This window comes from Eulemur rufifrons, chromosome 13 (genome assembly GCF_041146395.1).
Source record: "Eulemur rufifrons isolate Redbay chromosome 13, OSU_ERuf_1, whole genome shotgun sequence".
In the NCBI taxonomy this organism is placed as follows: Eukaryota; Metazoa; Chordata; class Mammalia; order Primates; family Lemuridae; genus Eulemur; species Eulemur rufifrons.
This window is the reverse complement of record NC_090995.1, coordinates 12,996,994-13,014,716: the sequence shown is the minus strand read 5'-3', so window position 1 is coordinate 13,014,716 and position 17,723 is coordinate 12,996,994. Positions and strand designations below refer to the sequence as shown.

General features: G+C 38.1%; 2 protein-coding genes across 6 annotated transcripts in view; one reads left to right on the top strand and one right to left on the bottom strand.

Moving 5' to 3' along the window:
• Positions 1 to 10,358, bottom strand: part of HELQ (helicase, POLQ like) — a 37,852-nt gene extending 27,494 nt beyond the window's left edge. Inside the window, exons 1-7 of one of the 3 annotated variants that reach the window (XM_069485555.1) lie at positions 10,085 to 10,358; positions 8,789 to 9,503; positions 4,513 to 4,691; positions 3,738 to 3,938; positions 3,222 to 3,294; positions 1,854 to 1,951; positions 607 to 705 (exon numbers count right to left, since the gene is read on the bottom strand). In XM_069485555.1, the coding sequence (XP_069341656.1) occupies positions 607 to 705; positions 1,854 to 1,951; positions 3,222 to 3,294; positions 3,738 to 3,938; positions 4,513 to 4,691; positions 8,789 to 9,503; positions 10,085 to 10,270 (1,551 nt within the window). In that variant the 5' untranslated portion in view covers positions 10,271 to 10,358. Of the gene's footprint in view, positions 1 to 606; positions 706 to 1,840; positions 1,952 to 3,221; positions 3,295 to 3,737; positions 3,939 to 4,512; positions 4,692 to 8,788; positions 9,508 to 10,084 lie in introns of those variants that run through there. The other 2 variants (XM_069485556.1, XM_069485557.1) reach the window with 2 other exon arrangements.
• A 310-nt stretch (positions 10,359 to 10,668) lies between these two features.
• Positions 10,669 to 17,609, top strand: MRPS18C (mitochondrial ribosomal protein S18C). Of its 3 annotated transcripts, XM_069485552.1 has the most exons (6): positions 10,669 to 10,771; positions 11,565 to 11,620; positions 13,536 to 13,619; positions 14,997 to 15,054; positions 15,617 to 15,676; positions 15,759 to 17,609. In XM_069485552.1, exons 1-6 carry the CDS (start codon positions 10,672 to 10,674, stop codon positions 15,833 to 15,835), a joined length of 435 nt encoding a protein of 144 aa, XP_069341653.1. In that variant the 5' UTR covers positions 10,669 to 10,671; the 3' UTR covers positions 15,836 to 17,609. The 3 variants fall into 3 exon arrangements, with proteins under 3 accessions (XP_069341653.1, XP_069341655.1, XP_069341654.1); XM_069485554.1 differs by lacking the exon at positions 13,536 to 13,619; XM_069485553.1 differs by lacking the exon at positions 14,997 to 15,054.
• Positions 17,610 to 17,723: the final 114 nt, after the last annotated feature.

Genomic DNA, 17,723 nt, shown 5'->3' with positions numbered 1-17,723 from the left:
CTAATTAAAATATAGATTTAGAGTAACACACCTTCACAGAATTCTAAAACTGCTGTAAAAACCCCTTTCTCCCCTTTTAAATATCTTTCATATAGTCATAAAACATTAATATTAGTATAGTATACATTAATATTATTATACACTAACATCTGAACTACTTGGTCCACAAATTATTCTTTTATTGTTATTGTGGAGTGGATAAACATTTACAGGAGAGATTTCCAAATTTTCTTGGTTTATAGAGCCCCAGTGCCAAAAGAAATACCTAACAGTTTTGTTAATTAAGTAGTTAGGTCCAAACAACTCAAGATTGGACCTCTTCTTTTCCAGATTGACTTCACATGTTATTTGCTTACAACAACTACAAAAACCCCAATTTCACAAAGATATGATGTTCTAGAAAGGAATGTAGTGTGATCTAATGTTCCAATTGGAAAGTAGCTATTCTGAACCAATAGTTTGTATGGTGTCCAACAGATGTCAAGCATCAGCTGTTTCTCTCAAACATTTAAACTATCCTGTGGCACCTACTAGAAACTTCTGTGGTGCTCCAGGACACATGGGCACAAAGTCTGGGAACCTGGGACTTAGGGTTTTCAACCTTACCTTATAATTAAGGAGGCGTGAAAAAGTCATGCTACTCTCAGCTTTGCTGTCAACCTCATATATTGTATCATTTATTTTCAGATATTCTTTTAATTCAACCTTAAATGAAAAGGACATCTGTAATTAATACCACATATGACTTCTTCTTTCCAGACTTTTAAATTTTGTAAAATATTTTATAAAAAAAAAACGGTAACTATACAAATATTCTAGTTTTTCTAAGATATGTAAAGCATGCTTCAACTTAAAAGTTCTGGCTTTACCATTTCTCTTTTTTGGTCTCTTTTTCCCTTTAAATCAGAATAGGGGTTAATATCCTTAGAAGAAATACTTGTGAACTGAGTCTCTGAAAGGAAACCAGACACTTTTGTATTTGTCACAAAAAGCGTGAGTCATAGTGTTCACACTCTTTATCTTTCGTTAAAGTGTTGTCTTCTCAAGATCTAAAACTTTGTCTTACTAGTCATCCGTTTTAATTCTGATATCACCATATTATTTTTAATCTCAGTATTTGTAGACAAAAATAGTTTGTAAACACAGCTTACTGAGTTTTTAAAAGAACAGTATGCAGTGTGACAATTAAGGTCACAAAATATCTCTTGAAAACTTTCATTTTAAGCGCGAATGTAAAAACATCAAATTTCAAATTAAAATTTGGTGGCTTTCAAAAATTATTTCCTGAAAGCCTATTCAGACACAGAACATGCACGCTAGCACTGCAAACGGATAGGATATTATGAGCCGCTTCCAAATAACTGCAAATTACATTTGTTTACTTTCTTCAAGCATTCTGGGAATGCTGTTACAGAGGAGTTTAAATCCAGGTGAAGTCTTACCTTACTAAAAATGTATTATAGCTTCCAAAGCACAAGTATTTGAAATTTTTTTAACCTTTAAAATAAAATTTTTAATGTGCCAATAACTCAAACCATGTCTCACTCAATTTGGCCAAATAAAAAAATTTAGAGAATTAGAAGGGAAAAAAACAGAATGGGTCTGGAAACATTCAGTTAATAAATGTTCACTGAGGGCCCACAGGCAGGCACTGTTCCCAGTGTTACCGACATTATACCTTAGTGACCCAAGCCAAAATCCCTTACCTATATGCAAATTCTATGCCCATAGCCATGGTGAGTAAAATTATGTCCCTTCACTACTCCATAGAATTTTTTATATGTTCACTACTTTTGTTTCTAAGTAAGATGAATATAAAACAAATCAATACAGTGCAAACCTTAGGTACATACTGGTCTAAATTGACTGCTGTAATATTCTGCTTGAAGGAACTCTTGTAGGTCTTCAACATTGTTTAATGTTGCACTCATACCAATAATTTGGGTTGTTTCTAAGGAAGGAAAAAAAAAAACAAAAACCAAACCCCAAAGTATTAAGGAAAATGTGTTATTTAGTATATCATAAATGATTTTTGCAAGATTTTTGTGCTCTTGACTTCTTCCTGAGTGATTTGGGAAAAGGGGAGGTGGGAGAGCTAGTTCTAAGTAAGAAAAATACAAATATATTACTGGAATATAAATTTGGCAGTCAAAGAATGAAATTTTTCAGGCACTCTGAAAGTTACTACTTGGAAGTTTATAGAGTTTCAAAGAAATTTTCAGTGTATAAACTTGGCAAAAAGTAGAATATTTATTAAAACTTCTAAATAAAAATGAGTATAATATGATAGTCTGGCTATCTGTCTGGATCATCTTTGTGAGCAGTTGTGAGATACATTCCACAGTGAGTCCCAAACTCTTGCTTCACAAAAAGTCCTTGAAGTCCTTTAAAGGGCTCTTGCTGTCAGACTAACCTTTTTTTTTTTTTTTAAATAAAAATGAAGCTCATGGAGCCGCGTGAATTCCTAGGCAGTATAAAACGACTGCTTCCTATAGACTTAGCTATTAAATCAAAACCCAAAAAGGCTTCTTAGGATATGTTCCTTCATTGCTGCTATCTTCTGTCCCGAAATGACCATTCGAGATCTTCCCTAAAAGAGGAATGAGTGCTGTCCCTTCCCAGTCCACAAGGGCAGTCTACGAAGCTGAAGAGGTGAGCATGCAGCCAAAGGAAGAAAAGACTATGGTAAGCACTTAGGGATTTGTACAGAAAGCAAAGGGGAGCTACTAAAAGGTGGTAAATGGTAAAATAAACTTATTGGATTTCCACTTGGGAAAGATCATCCTACTGGCAGTAGAGAAGATGGATTTGGTGGACGAAGGGCAGTGATCAAGACCAAAGACAGACAGAAGAGCTTGGTGATATCTCTGGCAATCCACCTTAAGAAAGGAAGAGGTACTGAACTAAAGATTTAGGAGCAAAGAGGGGACAGGAATAAATATCTTTATGAGGGAAACCAGATTGGATTTGGTTGCTGATAGAATGTGTGAGAGTAAAGATTGTAAGATTCTGGCTTGGCTGGCTGGCTGGCAGGACTTCCTCAAATACTAATTTCACTTATCTTCATAATCCTACTCATTAGGAATTTTAAAACTAAGGCAAAAAGCTTAACTATTTTGCTTTGTGTTACACCATGTAGCAAGTGATAGACTTAAGTCTTTTATAAGTCTCTTGATTATAAATCAATTAGTGACATCTTCCAAAAAAAAAAAAATACTTACTGCTAGTGTAAAGGATTTTTGCTAGAGTCATTTCTAGTATTGCTCCACGGCTTCCTTCACCGATCATATGCAACTTTGAGATTAAAAAACAAGTAGAGAAGTAAATCTTCATCTAATGCCTATATGAAACGTGCATATATTTATATAAAACGAATATGTAATCTTTGCTTTATAACTCTTAAATATTCTAGCTATAACAACTTTAGTACATATATTAACACATTATTTATCTTATGTTTTGTTAAGGAGTTTTGGGCCAATACCCTGATAAATCTAGGATTCACGAGTCTTATTATAAAATAGCGTACCGCACACACATATTCACACTTCAAGAAACACTTGACACAAAAGCAAATTTAAGATTATCAAGTATGGAATGTCTTCACCTGTATTGACTTTATATTAAAGCAAATTACTTATTCTTATGGAGGTACCAAGCAGATCTACATCATAAGCACAATAATACATATGTTAGTATAATAAAAGTGTTAATAAATTACAAAGGTAGTAACTAACCTCATCTACGACAACCAGACCCAGACTGCTGATCCTCCCAGTTTCAATCAAGGAGTTCACCAAGCTATGTCCTTTTTCAATAGTGGCAATATATAGTGATTTCTTTTCCCTTCTTTTAGTTGGAGGGAATCTTCCTTTGCTCCCGGCGTATTCTTCAACAAAGAAACCGAGTTCTATACCAAAACTTGACAAGCCTGCAATCTAGAATATGAGTTGAAGTAAACAAAAACAAAAAACACAGGTAAATAAAAACTCTAATTATTAAGCGCTCACTGGGATTCATAAAACAGCTAAAATAGTGTTTCATACCAATTGATGGGAACAAGGTCACACATAAGACATACATAGCTAGGAAATGCCATAATGTGTTGATCTTTGTAAAATAAATGCAACTTTTTAAATATATAATATGAAAGTAAATTTCCATTGTCTCCTTTGAAGTCAAAATCATCAGAATAACTCACTTATTTTTAAAAAATAATTGGTTAGCTTCTGCTTGAAAAAATAGGCTAAATATTAATAAAACATATAATAAGATGGAGTTTAATCCACCAATTTAGAAAAAAATAGAACTTTCTACAACAGGTAACTAGCATTTGAAGAGATTTTAAGTAAGTACCCTAAACTGCTTTCATACAGCCTAAAAATATTAATTCTTCGTCATTTAAGAGGCACTTCTTCTCAGCCAATAAAATGTTGTGACATTCATGCTAGTTTTTATATCTTAATGTCAAAATAATGTTAGCAAATAGCATTTGTTTAAAAAAACGCATACCTTTTCTTGGACAATTGCCACATACGGAAGGATCATTAAAACATCTTTCTGCCGGCAAAGCAGCTCTTGCAGCATTATAATCTCGGCCACAAGGGTTTTTCCACCACTGGTTGGCAAGGAATATATTAAATTTTTTCTTTCTTGCACAGAATTCAATGTTAAACAAGTATGCTGCCATTCTGTGGAATTAAAACAAAAGGCGTTATTTTTTCCCTTCTATACTTTAAATCTCAAAAAAAATTTCTAAGAAAAATATCAAATTCCTTCCTGCATGGCAATCTTCTCATAGGCTGAACATAGTTATAATCAATGTTAAATGTCAAAAATTCCCAATGTGCTGCGAACACAACAAGTTAGAGTCTCATTCAGACTCGGTCAGCGAGGTGGGCACCTTGTCTACCTATTCGTCAGCTGCAGACTTAGGTCTAAGTTCCCAGAATAGTCAATACAGGGCAGGCAGCAGCCTGGTCAACAAGGAGCATCATCTGGGACATCAGAGGAGCAAAAGGACAGTACAAGGACCTGTGTGAATTCTACAGTTTTCCTCTTATGTTTTGCAAGGAAATTATGGCAACTTCCCTTCCTTATTCACCCAAAAGCTATCCTAGAGAGAATTAGGGGAAGGAGAGACAAACATCTGTGAAGTTTTATACAAACCAATAAAAACTTCCACCAGCTCTTATGGTGACCTGAACTTTGAACGGCCTGAAAACTGTTTTCAACTGATAAGACTGTTTAAACCGGCCAGGATTATCAACTGGCACATCTAGGATTCCCACAGCTTAGCAAAGTGGGATTCATGAAAACACACCAGATCCAAGACACGGTATGAAAACCAGTACTGACTACTCCATAGGATACTTTCACCATGTAGATCAGGTCTTCAAAATGTGCATCAGTGTTTTATCACTAGAAAAACGGGCAAAATATAAGACATTTCACAGCAGGAAGAAATGCAAATGGCCAATAAATACATGAAAAGATGCTCAACTGTTCCCTACTGGGTTGGCAAAATAAATAAATAAAATAAAAACAAATAAAAACCAAATAACTATCAAAAAATAAAAAGCCCCACACACATAAAATCCAGAGCTGGTGAGAATGAGGAGACACAGCCATTCTCATGGATGGCTTGTAAGAACATAAATTGCCACTGTCTTTTTGGAAAGTAATCTAGCAGCATCAAAAATAAAACCGCACATTGCCTTGGATCTGGCATTATTGCTTCTAGGACTCTACATCTATAGAAATAAAAGCTAGCCAGGCGAGGTGGCTTGCACCTGTAATCCCAGCACTTTGGGAGACTGAGGCGAGAAGATTGCTTGAGGCCAGGAGTTCAAGATGAGCTTGAGCAACATAGTGAGACCCTTTTCCCTACAAAAATTTTTTAAAAAATCAGCTGGCCATGGTGGTGAGCACCTGTATTCCCAGCTACTTGGGAGGCTGAGGCAGGAGGATCGCTTGAGCCTGGGAGTTTGAGGTTGCAGTAAGCTGTGATCACATCACTGCGCTTCAGTCTGAGAGACAGAGTGAGACCTTGTTCCAGAAAAAAAAAAAAAAAAATACAAGCCAAAGCATATGCATATATAGATTATGTGCAGGATGTTCATGACACCATTGTTTGTAGATAACAAGTGCCGTGGGGGTGGGGGTGGGTCAAGGCTGAATGAATTATTGTACAATCATACAGTGCAATTCTTTGCAGCTTAAAAATTGTGGGTAGATGGACTTACATGTGTTCATAGGTAAAAAAAAAAAAGCAGATCATAAACGTTTGTTGGATGGTATATACCCACTTATGTACAAATATTAGAAAATAACATGCATAGAAAAGTTAAGCTTGAATATATTATGTTTAGAAAAAATTTTTTGAATGACTAACTGGAGACATTAAAAAGGCACTAAAAATAGTTATGTCTGAATGACAGAGTTACTTGTAACTTTAATGTGCTTTTTTGGTGATTCCCGAGTATATAAAAGTGACTATACATATTTTTCTTTAAAAATATTTCAAAAATACTTAAATTTAATATTTAATACTTTAATCCTAAAAAATCCTTCAGATTAGTATCTCCCATGAGTTATGAAATTATAGATGTTTATATCAAAATACAACTTAACAATATCCATGTTTTATCTAATTCAGATTTTTTAAAGTATAAAAATATATATACTTAAGTATAAAGAGACCAAAATAGGGCTGGGCCTGGTGGCTCACACCTATAATCTTAGCACTCTTGGGAGGCTGAGGTGGGAGGATTGCTCAAGATCAGGAGTTCAAGACCAGCCTATGCAAGAGCAAGACCCCATCTCTATCAAAAAAAAAAAAAAAAAAGAAAAAATTAGCCAGGCGTGGTGGTGTGCACCTAGAGTCCCAGCTACTGGGGAAGCTGAGGCAGAAGAACTGCTTGAGTCCAGGAGTTTGAGGTTGCAGTGAGCTATGATGATGCTACTGCACTCTAGGCCAGGGCAACAGAATGAGACTCTGTCTCAAAAAGAGAAAAAAAATAAATACATAAAAACAAAAAATAAAGAAAACCACCAAAATAGCTAATATTTAGGAATATCACATCTTCACACATTAAAAAAATAAATATTAACTTAGTTCTCAACCCTTTAAGCAGATAAAACACATTAAGCATGTAATTCTATGATAAAAAGGCAAAGATTAACAGGGTAAGGTTGAGGTTCTCTAGCTCAGTGGTTCACAAACTTCTGGGCACATCAGAAGCCCCTGTAGCCTTGTTAAAACAGACTGCCAGGTCCCACCCCAAGAGGGTTCTGATGTGGTAAGTCTGGGGCTAGTCCTGATAATGTGCATTTCTACAAATTTCCAAGTGGTATCGATGCTGCAGTCCAGGAACCACATCTTGAGAACCACTGCTTTAGCTTACTAAAAAGTAGCACATATTTATGCTTTAAACTGGTCACGTTATTAGGCCAGTTTTGCAAGTAAAAAGAGATCATTTACTGAAGTTCTTCATTAGAAGCTACTGATATAATTGACAGTCATTACCAACATCTAACTTGGCATGTTCCTTGATACAGAATCTAACTTGCAAAACAATTATCTTTTTTTTTTTTTAGCAGATGAAGAGCTAAGGCTCAGAGTGCTAAAACTGTCTTTAAGTGACAGGGCCAGAATTCATAAGAAGGCTGATAACCCCCAGCAGTTGAGAACCTACCAGAATGTACCAGGCACAGTGCTAGTTACATAAGAAAAGCCGAGTTAGACAGAGCTCTGTTCTCAGGGTATTCATTCTGGCAAGAGATGAAGATTAAACAAAAGAGCAAGGTGCTAGAAGAAAAGCAGAGGGAAGGAAGTTAACGTCTGTTTCAAGGGCAATACACACCATAAGCTCTTAAACCATGAACTTCACTCTTTACAACTGAACTCTTGTAGAGTCTTATATTAGACTTTGATTGTTGCCTATAATTCTACTTCTCCAACCTGATTGTCTTCTTCCTAAGAACTCATGCTCACATACTGTTCATAAGACTCTAACAGGAGTTCCAGAAATACTTATGAAATGATAAGTTGATGGGCTGATCTTCCAGTGTGGCAGCAAGTGTCCCTTGTCTAAAATGACACATATTTGAAATACATACAAGTATCCAGGAGTTTTTTTTTTAAAAAAAAACATTATAAAGTACATTATTTTTACTATTTCTTTGCATGTAAATATTCACTGCAGCTGTCTTTAAAGATATTTGATCTTAACCAGTGGTTGTACTAATACTGACTTCTTTCACTCAAGACATCTGAATGTTCAAAGGAATTTCACTGAGTTTTGGCAGAGAAGAACTAGCCAAGGAAACACCAGCTTAGAAAACTGAGGAACAGCTAGACGACCAGAGAAAAAAACAGGAGTGATGTGTCAAGAGGTCAAGAAACAGGAGTTTTAAGAAGGGTTTGGTCAATGGCCTCAGGTAAGTTACCCTGAAGTCAGGTAAGGTAAGCATTTAAAAAAAGTGCCACTGGATTTAGACACCCTAGACATCACATCCAAGCAAAAGCACAGAACACAGAAGTGGAATGGACAGAGGATCATTCGAGGTGAGGAAGAGAAAGGCTGACTGGTTTGGTAAGTGTGACTGCAAAGGGAAGGAAAGAAGTTCAGCTGTGGCAGCACAAGAATGGAAGCCTGAGAGACAAGTGACACTCTGATTTATTCGCAAGACGAGAAATATGACCATGGAAGCATTTGCTTGTATTGATTCGCGATAATATTATAATGATGGTAAATTTTTTTTCATTCCAGCAAAACAGCATTACCATATAATTTTTCAATTCCTTTGAACTGAAAATAAAGGTCTCTCACTTTGCTGGGTAATGAATAAAAAGGACCAAGGTCATGTGATGATGACTCAATTGTTTTCTTAGCAACATTAATTTCTTCAGATAGGAGGGTCTCTTTGAGATGTTTACTCCTAGAAAATACTGGTGTTTGGGCCTTGGCATTTCCAGTCATGGCACTTTTTAGATGATCCTTAACACTTTTTCTCCTATTCACATCCGAACTAGTTCTGACATTAGGTGACGATTCCTCATTTTGCTGGGGTTGTTCTATGAGATTACGGGGCAATTCCTCATTCACAGTCTTCTGATAGGATGAATTCCGATCTCTCTCTTTAGTAGACTGATTGCCCAAATCATTTGAAGAGTTCTGCAAATTTTCAAAGTATAAAACCTGTGAAGAAGGTACATCACACAAAAGATCAGCTGCAGGTTCAACAGTGACATCTTCATGTCCCCTCTGGTTCTTCGTGTGCTTATCAGTTTTTAAGTCAGTAAAGGTGCCTACAGGAGCAACGCTGAGTTTGTTTTTGACGCTTTCTGAACAAAGATCCGTATTGGCAACGTTTGTAGCATGTTTCTTATGTTCAGGAAGTTGCATATATTTTTGTTCCATATCATCAACTTGAGCTAAAAAGGAGTTTTCAGTAAAGCTATCGTAGTCACCAAACATGTCTTCTTCACTGTCATTACGCTGGAAAGAAAACAAAAAAATACGTATGGAAATTCTAGCTTAAGAATAAAATCTCCAGCCTAGGATCATATAATGATAATGGTCACATGTGGTTCACAGACTTATGTGCAAATCACCTTATCAAACAGCTATCATCATCACCAATTGACAGATGAAGAAATGGAGGCCCAGAAAGTTTAAGTGACTTACCTAAACAGCACTTCTGGAGTGTTACAGTAATACTAGAATTCTAATTCTTAACCCTGTGCTAAATGCTTAAATGGTAGTAAGACTCGTAGACGTTTACTGAGATGTCCGCTCAGTAGAAGATTCTGTTAACTGCCATGCTTCCCAGACAGGCTCTAGTGACTGGCCTGTCACAAAATCATGGTTGTACCACACTCCAAGGAATTCCTAGGAATTTGGAATTGAGACTGGCAATCTGCACACCGACTTGGGGTGGTCTACCACACAGAAGAGATGGCAACTTAGCAATACAGTAAAGTGATCAAGAACCCAGGATTTAGAGTCAGAACTGTAGTATTCCAGCTTCTCAACGGGACGAGACACTGGGGGGGATGTTAGGGCCGTCGGAGCTGTACCTGTGCCTGTCGCACGCCCACGGTTCGCCGCCGCCGGCTCGCAGCGACCATTTCCGCCTCGTCTTTCTGGTCCTCGCCGGGCACGGGCTCGGCCTCGGTGGGGGTGACAGAAACGCACTCCAGGCTTGGACGGTTCCTTTTGCGGACAGACACTCGCCGGCGGATGCGGGAACCACCTTCATCCATGGCAGGGGCGTCCGCAGCGACCCGGCCGCTAAACTCAAGCGCGAAAGGGAGTGGGAGCCGGGACGGAGGTGGCGATGAGGGAAAACAGCACTCGTGTCCACCTCCACCTTGAGAAAAGACCCCAATTCAATTCCCAGAGCGCTCGGGCCGGAAGCAGCTACGCATGCGCAGGTGTCCGCCTTCTCCTAGGCAAACATCGCTGTCACGTGACTTGAGGTGCGGCGAGAGCGCGAACAGCACCGGACCGCGCGTTGAAAACCCCGCCTGCTCTTCGGTTTAGCGTGTCCGCAGCGTTCGCCCGCGGAACCTTTGAAAGCGGTACTCGCGCCGACGGGGGAAGAGCCCCGGAAGGGACCTGCCGGAACAATTGTGAACGACAGGAAGAGGCGGGGCGAGGAATCATGGCCGCTGTGGTTGCTCTTTGCAGGGGTCTAGGGAGGAAAAAGCTGACGCGCTTGGTAACGGCTGCTGTCTGTTTCACACACCCTGGCCCTCACGCAGGTAAAGTCTCTACATCCTACAACTTCCGTCGTAGCATCGCAACCATTGCCTTAGTCCTAATGGCCGGCCGAGTCCCTATTAGCAAAACATGCACATTCTGCAAGATGGGTGGGCATGTGTAATGGCCCGTGACTAGTATTTTAGAACTGAAGGGGACGTGACATGTCCAGTCCACTCCTTTAAAATTCTTAAACATAACAAGTTAAGTGATGGAGTGATTCTTAAAAACAGACAGAGACTTGCCTAAGATCTCCGGCTAAACTTGGTGAGGGAGAGACATTCCAGAGTCGCCCAGCGGCAAATTGCAGATGTCAAAGTACCCAATCGGAGCGAAATTGTGACGCAGGTCCTCAAATCCCTAATTTCTGCAATTTTATCTTCTCTGTGCATCTCTTTTCATAATTACTCTCTGGAGAGGGTCTGTCACTCATTTTCTTTTTGGCATGACAGTGCCATTCAGTTGCTTCTGTAAGTATTTGCATTACAATCTGTCCTTTAACCGAAAAGTGAGGGGAAAATAAATTTCAGGAAGAGAACAGATGAGAGGCTGTACGGGTGAGAAAATAATGTGCTTTTCCCCCGAAGCCCTAGAAAGCACACCCATTTTAAGCCTTACTCTGTACCAAATCTGAATTAAAGGTTTTTAACCAGTCATTTTGAGTATAGTAATTATGAAACCTCTGTTTTATATTGTGTCCCTTGATTCATCTTGCCTCCATAAAAACCAAATCCTTTCTTTAGCTGCTCAAGTAACAAAAAGGAATGATTTATTGCTATTTCGGTTTAATTGTAGTGCTGTGGAGCAGAGGTTGTTCACAGTATAAGCAGGTGACCAGCAGCGAGGACATGGTAAGAATTTTTTTTTTCCTATTACTAAGGCATTTCCAGATATGACCAATTTAAAAATGACAAAACAATTAAGATAGTCATTACTCTGAGTTTGGAAATTATAACTCATTGATTATAGTGACCTAAGTGAAGTTTGAAATAAGAGAATCCCTAGATTCCTAACGAGAAGCATGGCTTCTGTCGTACCATCTTCTCCTCCAAGATCTTACATTTAAGAATATGTGGTTGGGGAATTTAACGCATTGCCACACTAGAAAAAAAATTTTTTTTTCCTTGGGGCCATGGTGCTTTATTACAAAAATAGATTAAAACTGCAAAAACAAAACGATCCTTTCTAATTTATTGAAAAACTTGTTATTTTTTATTGTTTTCTGTGTGTGTGTTATATGCAACTTGAAAAGGAGTTCGTGCACCTCCCAAGGTAGAGACGTGAGTTACATATGCTTCACCAGGCCCCAGGGCTCATAACTAGCGAGAGTTAAATACAACTCACCTGGCAGCTAATGTGTTAGAAAGGTAGTTTTAGTGGATAGAATAATTGTAAATAATTGAACAAAGAGATTGTACAAAGTTTAGCTATAGGTTGGCTCCATTGGCCATTTTTAATTCACATTTTTCCTACCTTTATCTCATTTGTCACTTTGGTGGGGGGGGTACCTTAATAAATGAGATATCAAAATTAAAGTTTTACATCAGGACATTAAATACTGTTTCCTTTAACCTACACGTGTATTGTTATGAGTTTAAAGTAGTAACATGGACTTGGGCAGCATAAGTTTTCTTATTCCATGCAAAGATAATTTGTTTGCCACTAGTCAGACCCTACAGATCACTTAGCACAGTGTTGAGAAGGAATACAGTCAGTCACAACATGTGAGCTGAATGAAAACTAGACTAAGAAAGTTTGAAGAATGGGAACAAACAAAAGAACTTGTCTAGTTCCTCTGAGCATCCATCCTGGTCGGATTGTAATAGTCTGTTTTTTAGGTCATAAATCCCACAGGCACTAATGAACGGTATAGATCCTCTCCATGGAAAAGCCAGGAAGTTCCATTCATTTGAAATTTTGTATACAGTTACAGGGGTCATGGACTTCGAAGCCGTTTCTAGATTAAGAAGCTCTATAGCAGAGACAGCCATACTGGCTGTGGAAGGCAGACTCTGTAACGGAAGCATTAGAGGCAGCAGTGAAGATAGAAAAGCCGAAAGGCTGACACAAACTTCCATAGCAGTCTGGGGGCCACAAAATGCAAGTCAAAGAACCTTTTATTACTGTAAGCCTTGGGGTGTTATCTATTTCTAAAATAAAAATGGTGATAAAAACACCTGATAAAGGCTGGGCGCGGTGGCTCAAGCCGGTAATCCTAACACGTCGGGAGGCTGAGGTAGGAGGAGCGTTTGAGCCCAGGAGTTGGAGGTTGCAGTGAGCTGTGATGACGCCACCACACTCTGGCCCAGGCAACAGAGCGAGACACTGTCTCAAAAAAACAAAAAACAAAACATGAAACATCTGATAGAGAAAAGTGGGGATAGATAACCTGTATTTAGGGATTACACTAATTTAGGAATAGCATGTTATCTATTGTATTGTAAGTTTTTCTTAATTTAAATCTTAATTTTTTTTAGTTACTTGCAATCTGGGCAAAGCATTTGAGCAATCACTTTCTTATTAGACTTGAATTTTTTTCTTCCATAAACTTTTATTCTACAAAGATACACCTTATTCCAGAATCCCCCATGAGTTAGTTCCTCATTAGCCAAACTGAAACAAAATAAAGGGCTTGTACAAAATATGTACACAGTAAGAAAGGTATAACTATTCCTTTGGATGTGTTTAAATGTAGTATAGTAACCTTAAGATTTAATTTTCTTAAATTCAAAATTAACACATCAGACTTTTCTTCCTTTATCTTAGCCTGTTCCAATGGAAAATCCTTATAAGGAGCCTCTCAAGAAATGTATCTTGTGTGGAAAACGTGTAGATTATAAGAACGTACAGGTGAGATCTGGTTTTATTTCACTATGTGTGATGTTAGGATTTTGCTCGTTAGTCCTGCTTAAAGAGAATGGAGTCAGTTTTATAGCAGGCTTTTGTAGAGGCAACTGTTTTAGCAACTTCCTAGTTTCAAATCTGGTTGTAATTCTATGTATAAAGTTGTATCTGTGCTTTATTCAAATAAATGCCCCTTGGCTCTCCGTCATTCACTATTATTTCCACCGAGTGTTTCTTTTTTCTCTGACCCAGATGTTTTCACAGCAAGTCACTGTGGTTTTTGGTTGGTGGGGGCGAGTACTTTGGGAAGAGCTCCCATGCAGCTTTTTCTCTGGACCTCACCAGCCGTTTCACTGCCTCACGTATTACTTATCTCTCATCTGGCTCTCAGCACGTCAGAAGGAGCAAATTTGGAGGAGTGAATGGTGCCGGAGTTACATGTACACACAACAGTATAAAGTGATCGCTGCCTTTAAGGGAGAAAAACTAAGAAATTGTAAGAATAAACATAGTAGGAAGATTATATAAAAGGGCCTAGAACAGTGCCTAATGCCTATGAAGTGCGAAAGACGTATTTATTTATTTTTTTTTTGTTGTTGAGACAGAGTCTCACTTTGTTGCCCAGGCTAGAGTGAGTGCCGTGGCGTCAGCTTAGCTCACAGCAACCTCAGACTCCTCGGCTTAAGCGATCCTACTGCCTCAGCCTCCCGAGTAGCTGGGACTACAGGCATGCGCCACTATGCCCGGCTAATTTTTTCTATATAGATTTTTTAGTTGTCCATATAATGTCGTTCTATTTTTAGTAGAGACGGGGTCTCGCTCAGGCTGGTCTCGAACTCCTGACCTTGAGCAATCCACCCGCCTCGGCCTCCCAGAGTGCTAGGATTACAGGCGTGAGCCACCGCGCCCGGCCGAAAGACGTATTTAAATTAGTCAAGCACACATTACAGTAAATGGCCTGATGTACCTGTACCTCTTGGAGACCTCAGTGTGGTCTGATAATTACCTTCATGATTACGTGGTAGCCTGTCATGAGAGATGGAATGTTTCGGTACCGTGTGTTAAGCAGCAGTATGTTAGAACGACGTCTGTGGAAATCAAGGATACAGATTTAATATTGAAAGAATATGCTGATTACTCTGTCATTTAGCTGTATATAGACTTTGACATGCTAGAGGATATTAACTTATTACTTTATTTTAAAAGACTCAATAGGATAAGCTAAATAGTTAAAAAATTTTTTCATTGTATAAAATTCATCTGAAATTTAGATTTTTATATAAAAGTGGTGAGGTTTGATTTTTTTTTTTTTTGAAATTTACACATTTGTAGTGAATAACAAATATATTAATTTGTTTTCCTTCAAATAAAACCCCCAAACAGCTTTTGTCCCAGTTTATTTCTCCGTTTACTGGATGCATTTATGGAAGGCACATAACAGGTATTGTGTTTTATTGCAACAATTTAAATGTAGGTAAGAATTGTATCAATCTACTTCTGTTATTTCAGAAAACTGGCAAATTGTCAAGTCGTGCCATAAATCATTATTAGACCAGATACTACAGGGACTGGATTTAGGTACTTTGAGAAAGCCTCTTTTTAGGCCACAAGGATTATAATTTTGAATGTCTTCTTATGCTCAAAGTTAACTCCATTCTGACAACATACAGAAAACTTAGGCTTGAAAAAATTGTGTTCTTGTTTTGGAATATACTGTAATCATTCCTAGACTGATACTTAAAAACTTGGTGTCTACACACTGTGGCCCATAGGCCAAATTTGACCTGCCACATTTTTTTTTTTTAGTTTTCTTTACATAGTACCATATGGTTGCTTTTGAGCTACAGCAGAATTGAATAGTTGTGATGGATACTATATGGCCCACAAAGCCCAGAAATGTATTCTGGCCCTTGAGAAAAAAAATTTACCAACCCTTGACTTGTGAAATTGTTATAAATTTTGAGTATTGGTATTTTTTATGAAGAAACATCTTTATTTTATAGGTCTTTGTGGGAAGAAACAGAAAGAAATCACAAAAGCGATTAAGAGAGCTCAAATACTGGGTAAGAGCACCTAACAACTGAATTGAGGTAGTCAAAATTTTGCTCATTATCTTTTGTGAGAACTTTAATTATCTCTTTACAGGGTTTATGCCAGTTACATACAAGGATCCTGCATATCTCAAAGACCCAAAAGTTTGCAACATTAAATATCGGGAATAAATTACATAATGTTGCCACCAATAAACTTATTTTGCAGTAAGTGGTTTATGATGCCAATATTGACTCAGACAAACCTTTGGTTAGAAAACTGTTTCAGGAGTGAGATCTGGAGTGAAACTTCCCCTCCATACCAGTGAATGTCCATTAAACAGATCACATATTTAAAACATTAATACGCATTACATTTTAGATACTTTGAATAAAAGTGGTACTGCATGATTGCCGCTTATATGTGGTCCCCAAATAGCTCATACAGTAATGTACACACTGATACTGGCTTAGTAAGGAAGGGATAGCATCTATTGGAATTCTGCTTTAGGCCCAGACTCTGCCTTACAGATGGGATTTTAGGAAAATGGATGCGTGGAGGTAGAATGCTTGTATAATGTTCAGATCCCACGTGACTGGCTGTGGAGTTGAAACTGCTCAGAATGATTTTCTAACTAGCAAAACTAAGTGTGCCCAGTTAAGACAGTGGTCTTCCCTTTGCAGAGATGTTACATTGGGATGGTCAGTAGTACTGTTACAGGACAAAGTATTTATTCCTGGATGAGTCTGTCCTCAAACCAGTAGTGTCCTTTACATGAAGGGATGATAACTTGTACGTAATCTGTTCTCAGTCATTGTCTCTCATTCCAGTGATACAAGCAGTAGGAGTTCAGACTGACAGCTCTGGTTTTCCCCCTCCTGCCATGTACAGCAGTTACGCATGTAACCAGTGAAACATAACCCCAGCAGTACAAACGTAGGATTTGTACAAATCCCTGGTATTATGTTGCTTCATAAACACCCTATGGTAATTAATGCATGTAAACACAGAGAAGAGTTTTTGTTACCTAGATATGATTTTCTATGTCATGCAATTTCTCGAGCAAGAGACAGAAGCTCAAAGGTCAAAGTCTGCACTGAGCATTTCATCCAGTGAGTAAAACATGGTGAAGGCTTCCTGTGATGTGTACACTAAATGGACAGGTGCGTGAAAAAGACAAATACATCTGCACATCCCAGTAAAAGCTCTCTTAGGCAACCCCCACTTAACCAACTCACTGGATTAAACTGGGGCTTTACGTCCTTCCTAAAAATCAGACGGCTGTGACTCTCCTGCTGAATTCTACCCTGCCAAGAGTTTTGTTCCCAGACCTGTGGCATATTTTTTATTGTATTGATGAAATACGAGCATAAGAAGTTACGGTTGCTATGAAAACAAAGCAAATGCTTAGGAAAGACCTGACAAAGATGACTAGGTTTGAAAAAAAGTTGGCAAGTTAGGTGTGGTTAGGACAACTGAATAGGAGTGGGAGGGTGCTGTAAAATGGAAAAACCTAGTTGCATTTTGTACTTTCTTTGTTGCTTTGCATATTTTTATGAATTCTTCACTGTAAAGAAACCAAAACTGGGAATTGTAGAGGTTGAGTAGTGAGAATGATTTATGTAGGAACTTCAATCACTGGACTTGAGGAAGACTCAGAAAAGTTCGTGGCCCTGTGCTGCATGGTTGGCAAATGAATGTACAATTCTGCTTTATGTTAGAGTGAAAGCTTTGTGATAGACACTCCTATGCACATACAGATGTATGTAGCACTTCTGAGTCCGACTTTAACTGGACTTTTCAGTTATTTGACCAAAAAATTGATCCCAAAATGTACTGGATTAATAGGCTTGTACTGGACTCAGAATTTTAGATTTACTCAGTTTCATGTAGAGGACTGCAGACTAAGGGAAAGATTGTGCTGTATTATGGTGTCATAACTAGGGTTGCCAGATTTGGCAAATAAAAATACAGGACACCCAGTTAAATTTAAACTTAAGACAAATAATTTTTAATGTAAGTATATCCCAAATTTTATGACAATCCTAGCCATAAGGTACTTTTTATCATCACTTAAGG